The sequence below is a fragment of the Somniosus microcephalus genome, chromosome 4 (assembly GCF_052327205.1).
Source record: "Somniosus microcephalus isolate GS21.2 chromosome 4, FLI_Smic_1.0, whole genome shotgun sequence".
NCBI lineage: Eukaryota > Metazoa > Chordata > Chondrichthyes > Squaliformes > Somniosidae > Somniosus > Somniosus microcephalus.
The window spans coordinates 191,431,559-191,455,924 of record NC_140990.1 but is presented as its reverse complement, the minus strand read 5'-3'; the positions used below and the strand labels follow the sequence as shown (position 1 = coordinate 191,455,924).

The following is a 24,366-nucleotide window of genomic DNA, read 5'->3' as shown; positions in this document are numbered from 1 at the left end:
GCCATGGACAGATTTGTAGATGAGGACAAGGATGTTCAAGTCAATTCTCTGGCAGCCTAGCAAAGGCTTAGCGGACAGGTGCACAGAGCTTTGTGCGTATGAAATACGAGTAGTAGTGCTCTGGGTGGCTTGTAGTTTATGGAGGGTGGAGCCAGGAAGGTGAGCAAGGAGAGCACTGGAGAAATCAGTAACCAGGTGATAAAGGCATGGATAAGGGTTCCAGCAGCAGAAGGGGAGAGATAGATACCTATACTCTCTGGAGTTTAGAAGAATGAGAGGTGATCTCATTGAAATGTATAAAATTCTTAAGGGACTTGACAGGTAGATACAGGGAGGATGTTTCCCCTGGCTGGAGAGTCTAGAACCGGGGGTCACAGTCTCAGGATAACGGGTCGGCCATTTAGGACTGAGATGAGGAGAAATTTCTTCACTCAGAGGGTGGTGAATCTTTGGAATTCTCTACCCTAGAGGGCTGTGGAGGCTCAGTCGTTGAGTATATCGGCCATGATCTTATTGAATGGCGGATCAGGCTCGAAAAGCCTACTCCTGCTCCTATTTCTTATGTTCTCATCAGGGGGGAGTAGAGGGGAAAGTCTTGGTGGGGGTGTCCAATTGGATTTGGAGAAGGAACCTGAATTGAGCAGATAGCTCATAGGCTGGAGACATGTAGGTGTTTGTGGGAGCCAAAGAAAATGATTTTAGTTTTGCTGGGACTGAGCTAGAGTAATTGAAGGATCATTCAGGCCCGAATGTTGGTTAGGCAGCTGGAGAGTGGCAAAGTCATTGGGTTGATGGGCGGGTTGGAGAGGTAGAACTGAGCGCAATTGATATACATGTGGAATTGTCCCCATGCTTCTGGATTACGTTATCAAGGTGTAGCATGTAAATGATGAAGGGGGAGGCGTGCACTCCATCACAGAACATGGGAGGAGAAGCCACCTGAGGTGATGTAGTGTAGACAATGCGACAGGTAAGGAGACAACCATGAGAGCGTAATGCCAAGGAAGTGGATTGTTGAGGAGTGATGTGCGAGAAGGATGGAGTGGTTGACAGTGCTGACAGCAACAGTGAGGAGGGACAGTGAGCCGCAGTCACAGTCACGTCGGATGATGCTGGTAACTTGGACCAGTATAGTGCAGGTGATGTGCAGGTAATTGAATGGCAGCAGAAGCAGACGTCCTCAAATTTTAACAGTTATGTCCCTCTAGGCGGCCCCTCTCATTCGCGTCCTTTCAAGGCTGAAAAGTCTATCCTTTCCTCATTACGCAGGCCTCTGATGCTGGAGATCAGCATCAGAACCCTTCATACAATCAGAGAATCTTACAGCACAGAAGAAAGCCATTCGGCCAGTTGTGCCTATGCCGGCTCTTTGAAAGCAACCCAGTTTAGTCCCACACCCCAGCTCTTTCCCCCATAACCCTGCAAATTAGTCCTCTTCAAGTACATGTCCAATTGCCTTTTGAAAGTTACTGTGGGATCAAGAGTCCACCACTCTTCCAGGTAGTGTGCTCCAGATCTTAACAACCCTCTGTGTGAAGAGATTTCTCATTTCCCCTCGAGCTCTCGTCAATTATTTTAAATCTATGACCTCTGGTTGCCGACCCACTTGCCAGAGGAAATAGTTTCTCCCTACTTGCTCTATCAAACCCCTCATAATTTTAACCTTCTCTGCTCCAAGGAGAACCCTTCTATGCACCAGTTCCAGGGCTTGCCCAGTTCCCTTGATGACCAGAAACGAGTACAGTACTCATGGTGTGGCCTGACCACAGCTTCAGCACAATAGCCTCAGACCTGCATCCTGTACCTCAAAAAGCCTTTGATAAGCTACTGTACAGTAGACTCGGGACTAAGGTCAGAGCATGTGGAGTCGGGGTCAAGTAGCAAGAGTGGATAGCAAGCTGGCTACAAAACAGAGGGTAGGGGTTAAAGGGAGTTACAGACTGGCGGAAGGTGGGAAGTGGTGTTCCACAAGGATCCGTGCTGTTGTTCACCATTTATGTAAATAATTTTGATTCAGGAATCGGAAGCACAATATCAACATTTGCAGATGACAGCAAATTGGTTAATACTGAGGAGAACTGTGAAAATATAAGAGACGTTAACAAACTTGCAGAATGGCCGTGTAATTGACAAACTCGTTTTAAAATAGATAAGTGTGAGGTAGTGCATTTTTGTAGGAGGAATAAGGAGGTCACACTGCTTGGAAAATAAAAGTCTAACTGTGGTAGAGGAGCAAAGGTGTCTGGGGTACAGATACACAAATCATTAGAAGTAGCAATGCAGGTTAATAAGGCCATAAAAAAGCAAACCAAGCACTGGGTTTCATTTTGAGAGGAATTCAAAAACAGAGAAGTTATGTAAAACTTACATTAGGCTAATCTTGGTTAGACCACACTTAATACTGTGCACAGTTCTGGTCGCCATATTACAAAAAGGACATAGAAGCATTGGAGCAAGTGCAAAAAAGATTTACAAGTTTGATACCAGAACTGAGAGGATGCATCTATCAGGAAAGTCTAAACCGGTTAGGGCTGAGAGGTGACCTGATACAGGTCTTTAAAATTATGAAGGGGTTTGATAGGGTAGGCACAGAAAAGATGTTTCCACTTGTGGGGGAGACCAGAACTAGGGGCTATAAATATAAGATAGTCACTAATAAATCCAATAAGGAATTCAGGAGAAACTTCTTTACCCAGAGGGTGGTTAGAATGTGGAACTCGCTACCACAAGGAGTAGTTGAGGCGAATAGCAGAGATGTATTTAAGGGGAAGTTAGATAAACACACAAGGGAGAAAAGAATCGGATATGTTGATGGAGTGAGATGAAGTAAACAGAGTGGGAGAAGGCTTGTGTGGAGCATAATTGGACTGTTTCCGTGCTGTAAATTCTATCTACGACCATACAGAGCTGATCTGACAAGATGATTCTAGTTTTAATTCCCAGTCTGTGTTGAGTTAGCTGATTTCAGCAGAGGCATCAAAAGTGGGTCAAGAGAGGAGAAAATCTGCCCAGCTTACTGATGGTCACCAAGTGACCCCGAATGAATTTTGACCCGTGTGGACACAATCAGGCATGGCTGTGATTTCTGTCCCCACCCTAGAGTCAAATAACCTGCCACTACTTCAATGTCTGGACTCTCACATGTAAGATGGGCAATGTATAGAGGATGAGCAACCTGTGAAAAATATACTCAGTAACCAACCAACATCTTCAGGGGAAGCGAAGGAGAGAGAATTTGTGGGAGGGGAGCGGTGAAGAGAAAGAGGCCAAAGTTCACAAAAATACAAGTTTATTTAATGTGTGTTGGACAAGACTGCTGCATATGTTACATATTTATGAATTAAGATGATCAGAGGAGCAGATGTTGCAATGGGCTGCTGGAACTTTCAACTTTGCAGCTTGTTACCTAGTGAATAATTAGCGGAGCAAGGGGGGGGCTGGATACTGTTTCAGTTGAACACTGCCTGGAATAGCTCAAAATAAATTACAGAAACAGATCTCATGCACAAGATCAAATCCAACAGTATTCACACATCTGGGGAACCGCAGCTATGCAGATGAGACGGTCCCATCAGGAACCATGCTAGTGGTTTTCATTACTTTTCAGAGGCATGTTTCAGGGGAGAGTATTCCTCTAACTTGACTCAATCAGTCTAGAATTTCCCACACCTTTCCACAATTGATTGTCAATTCAACTTTCATTAAAATACTTTTTAAAAATCATAGGGGGGGGGGAATTGATATCAGATTTGAAAACTCCTGGCTGATGGTCCAAACTAATTTTACTAAGGACTCTTCATGGCCGAGATTTTGCAGCCAGTGAAGGAACGGCATGCGTGGACTTTTGCACGGAAACTTTCGGTTACGAGGGTCTGTGGCATGCGTGAGCAGTAGAAGCAACAGAGTTGCTCTTCAATCAATCAGACTGAAGAATCCTTGCGGAAACACGCAGGCCCTGATAGTTACAGGGCCATGCGCTCGGAGTGAGGCAGGGAGAAGTTATGGACGAGAAACCCGGACTGAAAACAAGGGCATATAAAGTAGCCAAATCTAGTGGGAGGATAGAAGATTGGGCAGCATTTAAAAGCCAGCAAACAATAACTAAAAGATTAATTAAGAAAGGGAAGATAGATTATGAAAGTAAACTAGCAAAAAATATAAAAACAGATAGCAAGAGTTTCTACAGCTATATAAAAAGAAAAAGGGTGGCTAAAGTGAACGTTGGTCCCTTAGAGGATGAGACTGGGAAACTAGTGGTGGGGAACATGGAGATGGCAAAGACGCTGAACAGATATTTTGCATCAGTCTTTACAGTAGAGGACACTAAAAATATCCCAACACTGGACAAACAGGGGGCAATGGGGGGGGGGGGGGGGGAGGAGCTAAACACTATTAAAATCACTAAGGAGATGGTACTCAGTAAAATAATGGGACTTAAGGCGAATAAATCCCCCGGACCTGATGGCCTACATCCGAGGGTCTTGAGAGAAGTGGCGGTAGGGATTGTGGATGCATTGGTGATCATTTTCCAGAACTCCCTGGACTCAGGAAAGGTCCCGGCAGATTGGAAAACTGCTAATGTAACACCCTTATTTAAGAAGGGAAGTAGACAAAAAGCTGAAAACTATAGACCAGTTAGCCTAACATCTGTGGTTGGCAAAATGTTGGAGTCCATTATTAAGGAAACAGTATCAGAGCATTTGGATAAACATAATTTAATAGGACAGAGTCAGCATGGTTTTACGAAGGGGAAGTCATGTTTGACAAATTTGCTCGAATTCTTTGAGGATGTAACATACAGGGTGGATAAAGGGGAACCAGTGGATGTCGTGTATTTGGACTTCCAAAAGGCATTTGACAAGGTTCCACACAAAAGATTACTGATCAAGGTAAAAAAAACACACAGGATTGGGGGTAATATACTGGCATGGGTGGAAAATTGGCTATCTAACAGAAAACAAAGAGTTGGGATAAATGGTTCGTTCTCGGGCTGGCAATCAGTAACTAGTGGTGTTCCGCAGGGTCAGTGCTGGGACCCCAACTCTTTACAATCTATATTAACGATTTGGAGGAAGGGACCGAGTGCAACATATCCAAGTTTACCGATGATACAAAGATGGGAGGGAAAGCAGTGAGTGAGGAGGACATAAAAAACCTGCAAAAGGACATAGACAGGCTAAGTGAGTGGGCAGAGATTTGGCAGATGCAATATAATGTTGGAAAGTGTGAGGTTATGCACTTTGGCAGAAAAAATCAAAGAGCAAACTATTATCTAAATGGAGAGAAACTGCAAAGTGCTACAGTACAAAGGGATCTGGGGGTCCTGGTGCATGAAACACAAAAAGTTAGTATGCAGGTGCAGCAGGTGATCAGGAAGGCCAATGGAATCTTGGCTTTTATTGCAAGGGGGATGGAGTATAAAAACAGGGAAGTCTTGCTGCAGTTATACAGGGTATTGGTGAGGCCACACCTGGAATACTGCGTGCAGTTTTGGTTTCCATATTTAAGAAAAGATATACTTGCTCTCGAGGCGGTTCGGAGAAGGTTCACTCGGTTGATTCCAGAGATGAGGGGGTTGACGTATGAGGAAAGGTTGAGACTCTACTCATTGGAGTTCAGAAGAATGAGAGGCGATCTTATCGAAACATATAAGATTGTGAGGGGGCTTGATCGGGTGGATGCGGTGAGGATGTTTCCACTGATGGGTGAGACTAGAACTAGGGGGCATAATCTTAGAATAAGGGGCTGCCCTTTCAAAACTGAGATGAGGAGAAACTTCTTCACTCAGAGGGTAGTAAATCTATGGAATTTGCTACCTCAGAGAGCTGTGGAAGCTGCAACATTAAATAAATTTAAAATGGAGATAGACATTTTCCTAGCAGATAAGGGAATTAGGGGTTACAGGGAGAGGGCAGGGAAGTGGATGTGAGTCTAGATTCAGATCAGCCATGATCCTATTGAATGGCGGAGCAGGCCCGAGGGGCCGTATGGCCTACTCCTGCTCCTATTTCTTATGTTCTTATGCAAGTACAAGTTACCTGAACTTTGAGTTTTTTACTAGGTTTCCCACCCGACAGGCAGACTGAGTGACTTGCTGGTTCTTTGGGCGGCGCAGGGGTGCTGCCGCCGCTGCTGCACTACCGGGCTCGCTCTGGGCGACAGGAATCCCACTGGGTGCCCACCGTGCATGCGAAATGAACCCCTGCAGAGGAAAATAGGTCGGGGGGGGGGGGGGGGGGCGGGCAGAGCTCGGGGGAGTGGGCGGAGCGGGCGGAAGTCCTGGCCCATCAGAATTCCAGCCCATGATGTCACTGAGCGGCAGCGTGCAGATGAGGAAGAGGATGGATCCTTGTAGAGTGCCAGGGAGCACTTTCAGGGGAGGGTAGCCAGTGAGTGTAGAATTGAACACAGCCAGAGTCAGCACTTTCAGAAGACAGGAGAGTGTGGGATCCAGTGAGTGAAGCTCTGTGGAGTGCCAGAGGTGAGCATGTGGAAAGACATACACACTTGAGCATTTTAGATTATTCACATTTAAATTCATTTGTCTACACAGTGCATAAGAATCCTCCAAGGTATCCACAACCACAGTTACAAACAAACTTATGGTTACTTCTTTAATGATTTACTAGTGGCTAACAGTGCTCTTCATCCAGCTCCTTGAGGAAGCAAGCAGTCAGAAAAATTTTACGAAGAATACTGTTTCATGTATATTGATTGGAGTTTACTGTGCAAGGTATTAAGATTCGAGATTGACGGACCCACAAATATACGACAATGGTCTTTGCCCGCAGTGTAGCGGTCCCTGCTGTGGATTGTGTTGGGAGTATTCAATAAATGATGTAGGAGCCTTAAATTAGAGATGCAGCTGTATACCGTGGTAGAGCGACTGGCAAGGTCAGTCTCCAGAAGCCTGTGCTGAGTATTCCGGGAAGACAGTGACCAACACTGTTAAAGTCAGACAGCCATTTAAAGCTGGAGGCACAGGGGCTGCATTAGAAACCGGCTGTCAAGAGAACGAAGGAACAGCTGCACCAGACAGTCTGGGACATCACACCGTCGCGTACTGATGCCCAACCAGAGGGCCGAGGTCAAGTCCAATGTTCCCTCTAATTTTCTTTTGCACGGAGCAGGCCACGAACTCCTTTGAGCGCGACCATTTTGTCTGTGGGCAAATTTTGCAACAACTTTTACGACAAGAACCACTTAAAAGCATGTATACAGTAATGCCATATTGCCACCCCACCATCTCAAACCATGAGAAAATTAGACAAACTCTTAAAAATTAGGTGAGCCTTTAGTTAGTGGTAGCATTCTCCCCCCACCACTCTGAGTTAGGTGAAGCGTTCGAGCCCCACTAAAGACAACCCTGGCGATTGAAGTCTAGAATATGGTCTCTAAATACTGGGTTGACATCCTGCGGAATACTCGTGTCCAGATTGAGTGACCACTGGTTCAGTGGCAGTATTCCTGCCTCTGAGTCAGAAGGATTGGGTTTGGGCCCCACTATGGACAACTCTGGTGAGCGTAGCACTGGCACTCTGAATACTGGGTTGACATCCAGCAGGGGTACTTGAGTCCGATGTGTGCGGGTGCCCCTCTACATCGTAAAAGGGTCAGTGGGGCTCTTTAGTGTTGGTTGCAGTGCAGCCCACCTAGGAAGATAAAAACCCGTGAGGAAGGCAACAGGAAGCCACCTGAGCTACTCTTCCCGAGTAAGTGGCTGAACAATCTCATGTGCGTGACTTCAGTTAGGACCCGCTCTAGGGCAGAACACTCACAATTAGAATTTTTTTTAATTAATTCCAAAATCCTGAAAACAATTAAGATAAAGATTAAAATAAAGATGTCTGTCTTTGCAGTCTGTTAAGCATGACCTGGGTGGAATGCACAAGGGAAAATCTGGCAGAGAGGATTGCATGCCCCTCAGAGCCAATTGGATTTTTTCTTTGATTTCTTGCAATAAAAAGGAAATTTAGCCAGGTTCCGTTACTGGCATACAATCCTCCCCACCAGATTTTCCTTTCTGCTCTCCATCCAAATAATGTTCAACGCTCAGGTGGGAAAGATGAAAATCTTCTCCAATGTCAATATTGTAAAATGGTCACAGTTAAACCAATAAACTTTTTATTGGCGTGTTATAAAAAGTTCTATAGTCTTTCACTTTCTGATGTTAACAGGCAATCCATTTTTGTATATATAACTTTAAAAAAATCCTAGTACAGTATTCATTACTCATTTTCATTGAAGTTATTTTGTTCTATAAAATCACAAGTCAATGTCTGATGTTGCAGCCCATACACACTGCAAAATAATCACCCTGTTCCCACTTCTGTAAATGCCACTCTGTTAACTGTTCGTCAAAATGAGTCTCATCACCTTCTTGTTTATTACTGGAATCTTTGGCAAAAAGTCAATTTTAAATGATTTCATTCATGTTATGGTAACTAAAACATTTTAGTCCACTTTTGTTCACAGTACTTATTGTCCAAATTATATATTTTGTACTACAGTGTACTTGGATGAACTTCTCTGAATGGGTATGCCCGAGGTAAGTGTGCAGGAAGAAGCTGTAGTTAGCACGGATGCACTGTATGTAGGTTAATTTTTCAAACTACATCACCCGAAACAACTACAGACTCCTTGCTCTGCATTATCGACATCATATACATTTACTTAGAGAGAAACAATCTTATTGTAGTCTTACACACAACAGACTGTTAGAATGGATCCCTACAGTCTTTGGAACTTGTTCCAATTCGTTAATGAAGTTGCCAGGATGTCAGTTCAATCTTTAAATAAACAGGGTGAGGGTTATGTTATAATCTATTTTAGGTGGAGCAGAGCGAGACAAATCACAATAGTCCATTTTGTCACTGCACCAAAGTAACAAATAAAAAGGTGATCAAACGCACCATGGAGCACGATAGTTCCTGTGCTGTGGGCACCATGGAAGTACCATGCCAAGAAAAGCCACTGTTGATGTTGTCTATTGTGGTTAGTTAGATATTCTGAAACTTTTCTTCATTTACTTTTTGCTAATTGAGGGAGATGACAACAAATTTAGCAGAATATTTCCAATCTATTTTTTTTTTTTTTTTTAAAACAGAAGTGAAAAAGCCCGAGGCCTGCAACACATAGCTCAAGAAGGATCTTTGAAGGAAAAGTGTACAGCAGGACAGGGAAAATAGGAGCCAATGGAGTGGAGATGAAAGGAAAACATCTGCACTACGGGAGAAAGTCAGGATAATGTTAAATTTAAAAAAAACAAAAAGGACTTCCAAGGAAATGGTCACAACACCTTTTGATTCAAGGAGCTGCTATTGGTCTTAAGTGGCTCCAGATAAGAAAGATAGTTCAACAGCTGAGTGACCTTGTAATTGTGGTGTAGCTTTGCTTGTCTCAAACACTGAGGGTCATTCGAGCCCCCTGATGAACAGTGCTGACTGGCACTCTTAACTCACTAAACGTACAACTGTCAGCATCAATCACGTCTTGAGTGAGCTTAGTGCCAAGTTCCAATAGTGCTGCTGCCAGCCTCTTCGGGTTTGTCTCAACTTGCAAAATGTAAACTCCCCATTTCGTCCTTGTACGCTGAAAATAATCATAGGAATCTGTTGCAAAGGCCAATCAGTGTCCTAGTATGGCAACCTTTACATTTAAAGCATTTATTTTTAATACACGAGAAAGAAAAAGATGGAGTGCATCTTATCATTAAGTGGGACACGTCAGGGAAGAAGGCAGCCAGTTATCTAGCCTAAAGCACAGACCTGTAATAAGAGCTCTCCCTCTGGCAGAACTCCATCCGCCAATCCCGACACTTTCCTGTTGCCGTGGTTACCATTTCCGTCGGCTATCTTGTTACAGCTGTGATTCTTGAAGGCAACTGCAATGAAGCACAGTAATAGGTTTAGCACAAACATAATATTTACAAAAGCACTGCTGTGCACGTCCAAATCTTTCAGTCCATTGGGTTTTGCACACCATGCGGTTTGCTATGAGTGACAGCAATGCGTACACCTTCTCCCAAGGATTAATCTGAAATCTAGAGGTGCATTCATTACAACTTAAACTGAAATGGGACCTACAGACAACTGTACTGTGTGACATGCAGTAGGCAGACAGGAGTTACACTGTCGGCTCCACACCACCCTCACCTAGTAAGAGCGTAGTTCCGAGAAGCCGTGCTTGTACCTGCCCACCAGCTTCCCAATGCCAGCTGGATTGTAATGTTGGCAGGATTGACACTTCTCTGCCAGTATTAGAAAGATTCAAAACTAAGTTGGAAGAGTGCTGAATGGCAAAGACAACTCCTGACTTATACTACCATTAATTCACTTTATTTTATTGCATTGGTTGTAACAGAAGGTTTCCTGTATAGCATAATTGCAAATCTGTTCTAAATAAACTGTATACAATTTCATTAGAAATCGCGCCCAGAGAGAACCTCCCCATCCCCAATATGTTGGAGTACATTGCATGGTCTGGATGGTACATTGCGGTAGTGAGCAAGCTTTACCGAGTGGCTGGGGCAGTGGACAAACCTGGCGGCCGATTTCAGACAGTGACACGGACAGTGACGCTAGTGTGAACTGTGGGTGATTCCGGTTCTGTGCACCTGAAACTGCTCTGAACCCCTGCAAAAGCAGCATCACTGGACCACAACAAAGCTGAAATGTGCAAGGATCTCCCCCAAGTTGGTTTTATCGAAGGTCCTGCTTTCTGTAAAATTCGTAGCACCTGAAGTAGATACTCATCTATTTTACTGACAAGCTGACTTTCAAATCCAATAAAAATGAAATGTGTACAACTTCCTATTTTTATGCATTTCAGTCTGGTTTAACAGTTGTTTCCCAGAGGGGTGGGGAATCCAGTATTAACAATTATAGGGGCATTGTCCTCATGAAAAAGTGCTTGGCATATCTTTCTTCAGTGATTTACAAACCTTGTTGAAAAGCATGATCCTTTTACTAGTGCATCATGAAGGAAAGAGACTCACCCCTTTCCCCCTATAGTCTCTATCTATGCTAGTCTGTCTTTTTTCTTGATTTATAGAAATAGTAATGGGTAGATAGTAAGATGTACTGCAAACTAACTACCCTGAGAAAGCTTACATAAAACTTGGAAGTGCGAGAAATCAAAATACTTCCAAGGTTAGTCATCTTTTCTGCTTTATTGCATATATGTGCACGCAAGCAGCCAACGATGATGTAGATCATATGACAGATAAGGTTAAAAGGGTCATTCACCCCATCCCCTCCCTTCCATCCAGAAAGACCCCAGAGAATCCCTCTCATCACAGCATCTAGCTATTTTAATAATTCCAGTTTCTGCCTCCACTACCAGATTCCATTCCATGTGTTGATCACTCTTTGTATGAAGACCAAGTTCTTGACACTGCTTCTAAATTTGACGTCCATGAGTTTCAATCTATGCCCCCTTGTCATAGATTCATAGGCTTGTACAGCACAGAAGGAGGCCATCTTTCCCGCAACTCCATGTTTGAATCCCTCCAATCAGGTTTCCATCCTTGCCACAGGACAGAAACGGCTCTCATCAAAGTCACAAATGACATCCTTTGTGACTGTAACAAAGGTAAACTATTCCTCCTCATTCTTCTTGACTTGTCTGCAGCCTTTGTCATGGTTGACCACTCCAAACTCCTCCAATGCCTCTCCACCGTCATCCGGCTGGGTGGGACTGCACTCGCCTGGTTCCATTCTTAGCTATCTAATCGTAGCCAGAGAATCACCTGCAATGGCTTCACTTCCTGATCCCGCATCGTCATCTCTGGTATCCCCCAAGGATCTATCCTTGGCCCCCTCCTACTCCTCATCTACATGCTGCCCCTTGGCGACATCATCTGAAAACACAGCGTCAGTTTCCACATGTACGCTGATGACACCCAGCTCTACCTCACCACTTTTCTCGACCGCTCCACGGTCTCTAAATTGTCAGACTGTTCTGGATGAGCAGAAATTTTCTCTCCAATTAAATATTGGGAAGACTAAAGCCATTATTTTTGTTCCCAGCCACAAACTCAGTTCCCTAGCCACTGACTCTCCCTAACAAGCTGTCTGAGACTGAACCACACTGTTCGCAACTTTGGTGTCATATTTGACCTTCCACGGCATAACTAAGACCACCTATTTCCACCTCCATAACATCGCCCATCTCCACCCTTGCCTCAGCTCGTCCGCTGCTGAAACCCTCATCCATGCCTTTGTTACCTCTAGACTTGACTATTCCAACGCACTCCTGGCTGGCCTCCCACATTCTACCCTACGAAAGCATGAGGTCATCCAAAACTCAGCTGTTTGTATCCTAACTCGCACCAAGTCCCGTTCGGCCATCATCCCTGTACTTGCTGACCTACATTGGCTCCTGATAAACAGCACCTCGATTTCAAAATTCTCATCTTTGTTTTCAAATCCCTCCATGGCTTCACCCATCCCTATCTCTAATCTCCTCCAGCCCCACGCCACCCCAATATCTGTGCTCCTCTAATTCTGCCCTCTCTGATTATAATCACTCAACCATTGGTGGCTGTGCCTTCTGTTGCCCAAGCCCTAAAGCTCTGGAATTCCCTGCCTAAACCTCATAGTTGATCTGTATCTTAACTCAAACTACCTGCCTTGGTTCCGTAACCCTCAATACCCTCTTGCCTAACAGAAACTTATCAATCTCAGTTTTGAATCTTTCAATTGATTCCCCCAGCTTTAACAGCTTTTTTTTTTGGGGGGGGGGGGGGGGGGGGGGAAAGAAAGAGTTCCACATTTCCACTACCCTTTGTGTGAAGAAGTGTTTTCTGGTATCACTCCTGACCGGCCTAGCTCTAATGTCAAAATTATGTCCCTTGTTCTGGACTCCCCCACCAGAGGAAATAGTTTCTCTCTATCTACCTTATCAACTCTTTTAATCATCTTAAAATTCACCCCTTAATCTTCTATACACAAGGGAATACGAGTCACTGTTTCATCCTATTCAATACTGTATGGTCAATTGACATCTTCAGTGACACCTTGTTAACAATAACTTCAGAGACATAATCGGACAAAAATGGACAAAAAGAGCCAAAGGAGGAGATATTAGTAGGGGTGACCAAAAGCTTGGTGAGACCGGTGCATTTTTTAAGGATGGCCTTAAAGTATAAGAGGGAGGTGTGGACGTTTAGGGAGGGAATTCCACCACTTGCATCTCAATGAGCTCTACTGTAAAGGCTGCACAGCATTAGTAATCCGGTTTGTATCCAATTAGCAAATCCCAAGAATGGCAGCAGAGAGAGTAACGCTCTCCCCGTCAGTCAGTCATTGCTTTTACCAACTGAGCTATTGAGCAGGCTTAAAATGAGTATACCCTGGTGCTAAGGAAGCCTTTTTAATTAGTCTTGCTGTTGAACGGTCTGTTGCCATCCCATCTGATTTCAGGAGGGAATGTGGAGGAAAATCCAGCCAGACAAGTATATAAAGGCTGTATACCAAATAATAATTTTGAATAGAGATTGTATTAATTTATTGTTTACTTTTGAGGAGTTGAACACCACAATCTCTACCATATATATCTGTTATATTAGTTCTATAATCGCTTGTTCACCTATTGATCAATAAATTTGTCTCATAGTTGAAGTCGGAAACAAGGTCTGATGTTGTGGTGCAGGAAAGTTTTTGGTTTGTTAATCTGAGCATGCCATCTGAAACTTTCCACAGCTATCAGGACCAGTGAAAATACTGTAGACTGTAGACAGGTAAGATTTACTGACGAGAGGAATTTACAATACAGAAGACAAAGTATTTACAATAAGAGGGGTGGAAAAGACAAAAACTTAACAGAAAAATCATCTATAATCTGGTGGGAAAGCACGTATATCCTGTCAAACAAAGCTTGCAGTGTGTCAATGCACGGAGGGTTTCAGGAGAAACCGTTGGGCCGAATGGCCTGTTTCTGTGCCGTGTATCCTAGTAAACTCCTGCTGTGTATGCAGGAAGATGATGGTGCACTGCAGGTACGAGAGGGTGGAAGGGCTGTGCTTATGGTCAGATGTCTGAAGCTAGATGAGCAGCCTTTAACATTGTGCAGCCCCCACCCAATCCCACTTCAAAATGCATTTCACTGCCTGCAATCTGCTCTGCTGTTCATTATCCGTGTTTTAAATGTACTCTTTTCAATGTAGCCAAAACACACAGATTGCCCTTGTAAAAGCATTTTCTCATACATGTCTTGCACAGCTTGGGAAGAGTGAAAATGGATCCAGCCATACTCAATTATTTAAGCAGTGACTCCCCCCACCACCCAGTGCGGCTATGCTGCGACTACAGACCTTGAAAGCTTCAAGCACGAGCGGTTTCCTTCTAGTTTTCCAGGCACCGACTGATGCTGGGGTGCGGGACTACGGGAGCCTGCAGCCCTCGGATACCTCGCGCAAGTGTCCATTCTTCACATGTGAATTTAGAGGTCACCCCTCCCCCCAGCCCCGGAGTGCTGCATTGTCAAAGTGGCTGTCTGTCTGTCAGCTGAGCTGTTAAGCTGAGGCTCCGTCTGCCTGTTCAGGTGGGTGCAAAAGATCCCCTGGCACTATTGGAAAAACAGCAGGAGAGTTCCCCCCGTGTCCCAGCCGACATTTGACCCTCAATCAGCTGTATCAGAAAGGGATTGTTGGCAGGATTTTGTTACGCACAAATTGGCTGCTGCATTTACGTACATAACAGAGCTTGCATTTCAAAAAGAGACAAAGACTTGCATTTATACAGCGCCTATCACGACCACCGGACACCCCAAAGCACGTTACAGCCAATGAAGTACATTTTTGAAGTGTAGTCACTGTTGTGATGTGGGAAACGCGGAGCCAATTTGCACACAGCAAGCTCCCACAAACAGCAATGTGATAATGACCAGATAATCTTTTTTTGTGTGATGCTGATGGAGGGATAATAATTGGCCAGGACACCAAGGATAACTCCCCTGTTCTTCTTCAAAATAGTGCCATGGGATTGTTTATGTCCACCTGAGAGAGCAGACGGGGCCTCGGTTTAACGTCTCATCCAAAAAACATTGGAGTGGGACTCGAACCCACAACCTTCTGACTTAGAGGCGGGAGTGCTGCCCACTGAGCCACGGCCAACACCAGCGCTACTTCCCTGGGTGGCGATCTGAACTAAACTGAAATAATGAAAGCCTATGCCATTTCTCAACTTTCTGCTATTTAGAAAGCAGCCATATCAACTGGCCTGCTGACTGGGTGGAGAAAGGCACCGTCTGGTGTAGCACTGCACCACACATGCCAACAAGTCCCTATATAAATGCCAGTTCTTTTTTTCTTTCTTTTCCCAATGCCAAACTAATGCAGCACGTCATAAAGAGAAAAGCATCTGATGTTAATTAAACATCTGAAGGAGAACGTCGCTGAAGTGAAATCATTTACTGTAATAAATCCCGATGGCTGGATTCCGATTTTGAATCGGATTCACCCGCCATTTATAAAATGGCTGCAGCATCAGGAGAGGTGTGATGACAGAGTGCTATACAACTGTCTCCCAGGACTTCCCTCAACAACAGCAAGATAAATCGCTCTGTTCAAATTTTAGAACAGCGCAAAATTAACTTTAAGGATGTGAAATAAGGTTCAATACAGAAATGTCAAGGCTATCCTCAAAAACAACAGATCAAGAGAGTGATGCTAGCCGGATCTGAGGTCTTCTACTCCTGGACCTAGGTTCAAATCCAGCCCAAGCTTCTGGCTCACAAGTCTCTACCCAGGTCCTAATGGGCATGGGCCCACAGCACAAACAGTCCCGCGTTCAGCACTGGGTTAGCAATCTCACTCAATGGGAAGTGGAAAAATTCACACTGGTACAAGTAGGTAGTTTGCGCATGAAGAGGAAGGTAATGCAGGTTGTTGAGACTGTGTAGGGTTAGCCTGACTCTGTAAATGACCCATGTTACCCCTGACCCTGACCTGGAAACTCTCGATGGCCACTCTGGAAGCAAAATGTGGAAAAAAAGGTTTCATAGAAACATAGAGATAGGAACAGGAGTAGGCCATTCGGCCCTTCGAGCCTGCTCCGCCATTCAATGAGATCATGGCTGATCTTCGTCTGAGATCATAGCTGATCTTACCAGTTCAGTACCCCGTCCCCGCCTTTTCTCCGTAACCCTTAATCCCCTTAGCCTTCAGAAATATATCCAATTCTCTCTTGAAAATATTTATTGAATTAGCCTTCACAGCCCTCTGTGGCAGGGAATTCCACAGGCTCACCACTCTTTGAGTGAAGAAATTCTTCCTCATCTCTGTTTTAAATGATTTGCCCGCTATTTTTAGACTGTGGCCCCTGGTTCTGTGCTCCCCTGCCATTGGAAACATTCTCTCTGAATTCAGCCTGTCCAGGCCTGCCATAATTTTATATGTTTCGATGAGATCCCCTCTCAATCTTCTAAACTCCAGTGAGTACAAGCCCAAACTATTCAATCTCTCCTCGTAGGTCATTCCCGCCATTCCAGGTATCAGCCTGGTGAATCGCCGCTGCACTCTTTCCATGGCAAGAACATCCTTCCGCAGATGGGGCGACCAAAACTGTACACAATACTCCAGATGCGGTCTCACCAGCACCTTGTACAGCTGTAGTAAGGTATCCCTATTCCTATACTCGAACCCCCTTGATATGAAGGCCAACATACCATTTGCCTTCTTAATCGCCTGTTGCACCTGCATGCTCTCCTTCAGTGACTGGTGCACAAGAACACCCAGGTCCCTCTGCACTTCCCCATCTCCCAATCTATTGCCATTTAGATAATAATCCACCCTCCTGTTTTTACCCCCAAAGTGGATAACCTCGCATTTATCCACATTATAGTGCATCTGCCACGTATCCGCCCATTCCCCCAACCTGTCCAAATCGCACTGTAGCCTCCTGACATCCTCATCAGAGCCCACCCCTCCTCCTAGTTTAGTGTCGTCAGCGAATTTGGAAATATTGCATCCAATTCCCTGATCCAGATCATTTATATATATTGTGAACAGCTGGGGTCCCAGGACAGATCCTTGCGGCACCCCGCTGGTCACTGCCTGCCACTCCGAAAACGAGCCGTTTATTCCAACTCTCTGTTTTCTATCCGCCAGCCAGTTCTCTATCCACGTTAATACTTTGCCCCCAATCCCATGAGCCTTAATTTTGCATGATAATCTTTTGTGTGGAACCTTATCGAAGGCTTTCTGGAAGTCAAGGTACACCACATCCACTGGCTCTCCCCCATCTATTTTACCAGTTACTTCCTCAAAAAATTCCAGCAGATTAGTCAAACACGATTTACCCTTTGTAAATCCATGTTGACTCTGTCCGATCCTTTCCCCATTTGTCAAGTGCTCCGCTATTTTATCCTTAATAATGGACTCTAGCATTTTGCCCACAACCGATGTAAGGCTTACTGGTCTATAATTCCCTGCTTTCTCTCTACCCCCCTTTTTAAATATTGGGGTAACATTAGCTACCCTCCAATCCACGGGTACTGTTCCCGAGTCAATGGAGTTCCGGAAGATGATCCTTAGAGCATCTGCTATCTCCAGGGCCACCTCCTTAAGTACCCTAGGATGTAGTTTATCAGGCCCCGGGGATTTGTCGGCCTTCAGTCCCCTCAACTTACCCAACACCATATCCCTAGAGATACTAATTTCTGTCAGCTCCTCCCTCTCATTAGTCCCTATGTTTGCCGATATTCCTGGGAGGTTATTTGTGTCCTCCTTTGTGAATACAGAACCAAAGTATGAGTTTAATTGGTCTGCCATTTCCTTATTCTCCATTATATATTCTCCCGAATCGAACTGCAAGGGACCGACTTGGGATTTTACCAGTCTTTTCCTCCTGATATACCGATAAAAGCTTTTGCAGTCTGTCTTTATGTTTGCTGCAAGTTTACTTTCGTATTCTATTTTCCCCTTCCTGATTAATCCCTTTGTCCTCTTTTGCTGTATCCTGTACTGCCCCCAATCTTCCGGTCTGGTGCTTTTTTTTGCCAGTTGATATGCCCTTTTTTTTGATTTTATGCTGTCCCTAATTTCCCTCGTTATCCACGGTTGAGTCACCTTTTTAGGTTTATTTTTATGCCAAACCGGTATAAACATGTTCTGGAATTCTTCCATTCTATCTTTGAATGCTTGCCATTGTCTATCCACTGTCAATCCCCCCAGAAACACCACCCAATCAATCTTACCCAATTCCCGTCTCATACCCTCGTAATTCCCTTTATTTAAGTTCTGGACCTTAGTCTCTGATTCAATTTCCTCACTCTCCATCTCGACTGAGAGCTCGATCATATTATGATCGCTCTGACCCAAGGGGCCTCGTACAAGAAGATTGCTGATAAGTCCCTTCTCATTGCACAATACCCAGTCTAAAATGGCCTGATCTCGAGTCGGCTCCTCGACATATTGGTCCAGATAACCGTCCCGAAAACATTCCAGGAATTCCTCCTCCTCAGAATTTTTACTAATTTGGGTAGTCCAATCAATATGTAAATTAAAGTCACCCATGATGACAGCTGTGCTCTTATCGCACGCTTCTCTAATTTCCCTTTTTATGCCTTCCCTCACCTCCATATTACTATTTGGAGGCCTATATATCACACCCACTAACGTTTTCCTCCCCTTGCTATTTCTCATTTCTACCCATACAGATTCCGTTTCATCCGAGTTAATATCCTTCCTTTCCATTGCATTAATCCCCTCCTTTACCAGCAATGCTACCCCACCTCCCCGACCTTTTTGCCGATCCTTCCTAAATATTGTATATCCCTGGATGTTAAGTTCCCAGCCTTGCCCACCCTGCAGCCACGTTTCTGTAATCCCAATCAAATCATACTTGTTTACCTCTATTTCCACAACTAATTCATCCACCTTGTTCCTAATGCTTCTAGCATTAAGATACAAAGCCTTCAGGCTTGCTTTTTTCCACAGAGGAACTGACATCCTTTACCTTGATGGGAATAAAGTTCATCCAAAGAAATGGGAGGGCGGCGAGGTGGAGTTTCCCTTTTATGAACCCATGCTAGGCAATCTTTAAGTTACAATGAAACCCTGTGTGAGAATTACTGCCACCTCAGTTGGTCAGTTTCCTCTATCATCTGCTGGACAGATGGGGCTTGTTGACAGATCAGATTACGCTGCTGGTATCTCCCACATGGCTCCTGAACATGACAGGGATTTATTCAGTCAAGAACAACAGACCCAACCCAATTGGGATGATTGGCAGGGTAATATATAAAGCACACAGTCTCCACTTGTACACAATACTTAACAAGATGTGCTTTGTTCGTGTTATATTCCTGTTGGTCACAGTAATAGCTCACAGCGCTAGTCACAGTAATAGCCCACAGCGCTAGTCACAGTAATAGCCCACAGCGCGACAGTCACAGTGTTAATCACAGTAATAGGCCACAGCGCTACAGTCACAGTAATAGGCCACAGCGCTACAGTCACAGTAATAGCCCACAGCGCTACAGTCACAGTAATAGCCCACAGCGCGACAGTCACAGTAATAGCCCACAGCGCTACAGTCACAGTAATAGCCCACAGCGCTACAGTCACAGTAATAGCCCACAGCGCTACAGTCACAGCAATAGCCCACAGTGCTAGTCACAGTAATAGCCCACAGTGCTAGCCACAGTAATAGCCCACAACGCTAGCCACAGTAATAGTCCACAGCGCTACAGTCACAGTAATAGCCCACAGCGCTATAGTAGGAGTCACTTGGCACAGCAGCGCCCCACTGCATGTCATTTACTACAATGATACGCCAACATCAGTCACACGGCACGGTTGCTAGTGCCTACTGAGAGAAACTTACCTTCAGGATCCCTGACCAATTTCACCAAGAACTGCAAGTGCTGTTCTACTGGAACAAGAACATGATTTGCAAAGCATTTCCACTCAACTTATCTCTTCTCCCAGAGGTGCTGATCCTTGCTGGGGTATGGTCCCACAGGTGCGTTTCTTGCTGGAATATGGTCCCACGGGTGCGTTTCTTGCTGGGGTATGGTCCCACGGGTGCGTTTCTTGCTGGAATATGGTCCCACGGGTGCGTTTCTTGCTGGAATATGGTCCCACGGGTGCGTTTCTTGCTGGGGTATGGTCCCACAGGTGCATTTCTTGCTGGAATATGGTCCCACGGGTGAGTTTCTTGCTGGGGTATGGTCCCACGGGTGCCTTTCTTGCTGGGGTATGGTCCCACGGGTGCATTTCTCGCTGGAATATGGTCCCACGGGTGCATTTCTCGCTGGAATATGGTCCCACGGGTGCATTTCTCGCTGGAATATGGTCCCACGGGTGCGTTTCTTGCTGGAATATGGTCCCACGGGTGCGTTTCTTGCTGGGGTATGGTCCCACGGGTGCCGTTTCTTGCTGGAATATGGTCCCACGGGTGAGTTTCTTGCTGGGGTATGGTCCCACGGGTGCGTTTCTTGCTGGGGTATGGTCCCACGGGTGCATTTCTCGCTGGAATATGGTCCCACGGGTGCATTTCTCGCTGGAATATGGTCCCACGGGTGCATTTCTCGCTGGAATATGGTCCCACGGGTGCGTTTCTTGCTGGAATATGGTCCCACGGGTGCGTTTCTTGCTGGGGTATGGTCCCACGGGTGCCGTTTCTTGCTGGAATATGGTCCCACGGGTGCGTTTCTTGCTGGGGTATGGTCCCACGGGTGCGTTTCTTGCTGGAATATGGTCCCACGGGTGCGTTTCTTGCTGGAATATGGTCCCACGGGTGCGTTTCTTGCTGGGGTATGGTCCCACAGGTGCGTTTCTTGCTGGAATATGGTCCCACGGGTGAGTTTCTTGCTGGGGTATGGTCCCACGGGTGCGTTTCTCGCTGGAATATGGTCCCACGGGTGCATTTCTCGCTGGAATATGGTCCCACGGGTGCATTTCTCGCTGGAATATGGTCCCACGGGTGCGTTTCTTGCTGGAATATGGTCCCACGGGTGCGTTTCTTGCTGGGGTATGGTCCCACGGGTGCCGTTTCTTGCTGGAATATGGTCCCACGGGTGCGTTTCTTGCTGGGGTATGGTCCCACGGGTGCGTTTCTTGCTGGGGTAGGTCCCGCGGGTGCGTTTCTTGCTGGGATATGGTCCCATGGGTGCCGATCCTTGCTGGGATATGGTCCCACGGGTGCGTTTCTTGCTGGAATATGGTCCCACGGGTGCCGTTTCTTGCTGGGGTAGGTCCCACGGGTGCTGATCCTTGCTGGGGTAGGTCCCACGGGTGAGTTTCTTGCTGGGGTAGGTCCCACGGGTGCTGATCCTTGCTGGGGTAGGTCCCACGGGTGCTGATCCTTGCTGGGGTAGGTCCCACGGGTGCTGATCCTTGCTGGGGTTTGGTCCCACGGGTGCTGATCCTTGCTGGGGTAGGTCCCACGGGTGCTGATCCTTGCTGGGGAATGGTCCCACGGGTGCTGATCCTTGCTGGGGTAGGTCCCACGGGTGCTGATCCTTGCTGGGGTAGGTCCCACGGGTGCTGATCCTTGCTGGGGAATGGTCCCACGGGTGCTGATCCTTGCTGGGGTATGGTCCCACGGGTGCTGATCCTTGCTGGGGAATGGTCCCACGGGTGCTGATCCTTGCTGGGGTTTGGTCCCACGGGTGCTGATCCTTGCTGGGGTTTGGTCCCACGGGTGCTGATCCTTGCTGGGGTTTGGTCCCACGGGTGCGGATCCTTGCTGGGGTTTGGTCCCACGGGTGCTGATCCTTGCTGGGGTAGGTCCCACGGGTGCTGATCCTTGCTGGGGTTTGGTCCCACGGGTGCTGATCCTTGCTGGGGTTTGGTCCCACGGGTGCTGATCCTTGCTGGGGTTTGGTCCCACGGGTGCTGATCCTTGCTGGGGTAGGTCCCACGGGTGCTGATCCTTGCTGGGGTTTGGTCCCACGGGTGCTGATCCTTGCTGGGGTTTGGTCCCTTGGGTGCTGATCCTTGCTGGGGTATGGTCCCACGGGTGCTGATCCTTGCTGGGGTTTGGTCCCACGGGTGCTGATCCTTGCTGGGGTTTGGTCCCACGGGTGCTGATCCTTGCTGGGGTTTGGTCCCACAGGTGCTGATCCTTGCTGGGGTTTGGTCCCACGGGTGCTGATCCTTGCTGGGGTTTGGTCCCACGGGTGCTGATCCTTGCTGGGGTTTGGTCCCACGGGTGCTGATCCTTGCTGGGGTTTGGTCCCACAGGTGCTGATCCTTGCTGGGGTTTGGTCCCACAGGTGCTGATCCTTGCTGGGGTTTGGTCCCACGGGTGCTGATCCTTGCTGGGGTTTGGTCCCACGGGTGCTGATCCTTGCTGGGGAATGGTCCCACGGGTGCTGATCCTTGCTGGGGTTTGGTCCCACGGGTGCTGATCCTTGCTGGGGAATGGTCCCACGGGTGCTGATCCTTGCTGGGGTTTGGTCCCACGGGTGCTGATCCTTGCTGGGGTATGGTCCCACGGGTGCTGATCCTTGCTGGGGTAGGTCCCACAGGTGCTGATCCTTGCTGGGGTATGGTCCCACGGGTGCTGATCCTTGCTGGGGTAGGTCCCACGGGTGCCATATCTTGCTGGGATATGGGCTCACGGGTGCTGACCACCCTCCATTAATTCACCCAAGGGGCCACTCTTCGTGAGTCTACCTCGACAGTGATTGTCGGCAGGTTATTGAACTGCAGGGGGCATCACGGCCAAAGCGGAGTCAGTTGCTCATCAGACATTCACATTCTACTGAACAGCAGGCAACACAGCTGCGATTTTAACCCCTTCCAAAGCCCAGAGTCCGAAGGCCAATCCTAGCAATCCCAACAACACTGCCCTAGCTGAGATCAGCTGACGCAATACAGGCAGGGGATCAATCCTGGCACCTTCCATGGATTCACAGCTGAGTTACACACCCAGGGTGTATTTACCAACCAAGCCACTGGGGGAGCATTTTTTGTGCACCATTTAATAACCACTAATTATGGAGGACACAATATATGCTGTCATCATTTCTGGGTGTCGTATGCAAATGGAACGATGCTCTGAAAAGGGAGTACAGAAACCTTGTAATGACTGCACACATAGAATGGGCATAAATCACCTTACCCAAGTTTAAAATTTCCTTAGCTGTTTACTGGCCCTGCTAGCAAGTGTCGGTGCAGGGCTTGGCTGCATGCCGCCCCCCACAGTGGAATAGCTTGCTGACAATGTCTAGCCTCACACACAAAGGGTCGACCCGTGGCCAGGTACCGGAGGGTAAGCAGGGGTCGCAGAATTTTACTCCAGCAAGCGTTGGCACATCCAGGAGTGGAGAGAATTAAAACTGGTTTAAGACTGACACGTGCAGCAAGCCATCACCATTTTTAGCAGTCTCCAAACCAAGCGACTGAGAACCCTGCAGGTAGAGCTTCTGTTTGGCCAATATCTAGGGCATACTCTTACCCTACAGGGATACACTCCACTTACTTGAGTACAGGGAGGTTAGGTGCAATATAAACGACCAGACACACAGGGCCAACCGATCCTCAGAAGACTTCTCTGGAGCATCATGTTCCCTGCCTCATGGGAAAATTAAAGCACACCAATGAGGCCAAAGGATTTTCTTCAATATTTTTTAGCCAGACAAAAGCCCCATACCTCCCCTTTAAAGGGACATCATGTTGTGCAAATGATTTTTCACAAGTCTCCATACATTCAATGGTTGGCAGAGTGTTAAATAACACAGCACTGCATCGCTGTCTGTGACATCAAAGCAACCAAAATGACAAATATTTATTACAAATGTGGTGCCCCTTTAATTGCAGCCAGGGGTATAATTTATGGTATAATGGCCACTTGATGCCACAGTCTTATTCTTGATACTTCAGAGAAATGTAAGCCGTCAGGACCAGCAGTTGGCTGCAACAATTGAGCTCAATGCTCCTCTGGACCAGGAGGTGGTGGGGAGAAAATCCTTCGGGACATGCACTCCTGGTCAAAATCATAGTGCATCCCGCTGGAAAGTGCACGTGTTGATATTCTGCAAGGACAGGATTGGGCTCAGCTGTGATTCACGCCATGTTTGACTAGCCTGCTAAAGAAACATCGAAGATTCTGAGAAGGCTTGACTGGGTAGATGCTTAGAGGTTGTTTCCCTTGGCTGGAGAGTCTAGAGCTAGGGGGCATAGTCGCAGGGTAAGGGGTCGGCCATTTAGGATTGAGATGAGAGATTTGGAATTCTCTACCCCAGAGGGCTGTGGATGCTCAGTCGTTGAGTATATTCAAGACTCAGATAGATAGATTTTTGGACTCTAAGGGAATCAAGGGATATGGAGATCGGGTGGGAAAGTGGAGTTGAGGTCGAAGATCAGCCTTGCTCTGATTGAATGGCGGAGCAGGCTCGAGGGGCCGTATGGCC

General features: G+C 46.6%; 1 protein-coding gene across 1 annotated transcript in view; it reads right to left on the bottom strand.

Moving 5' to 3' along the window:
- LOC147120086 (aryl hydrocarbon receptor-like) overlaps positions 1–24,366 on the bottom strand; it is a 188,966-nt gene that overhangs the window by 89,715 nt on the left and 74,885 nt on the right. Inside the window, exon 3 of the mRNA XM_085985649.1 lies at positions 9,768–9,883. Within this exon, the coding sequence (XP_085841775.1) occupies positions 9,768–9,883 (116 nt within the window). The remainder of the gene's footprint in view (positions 1–9,767; positions 9,884–24,366) is intronic.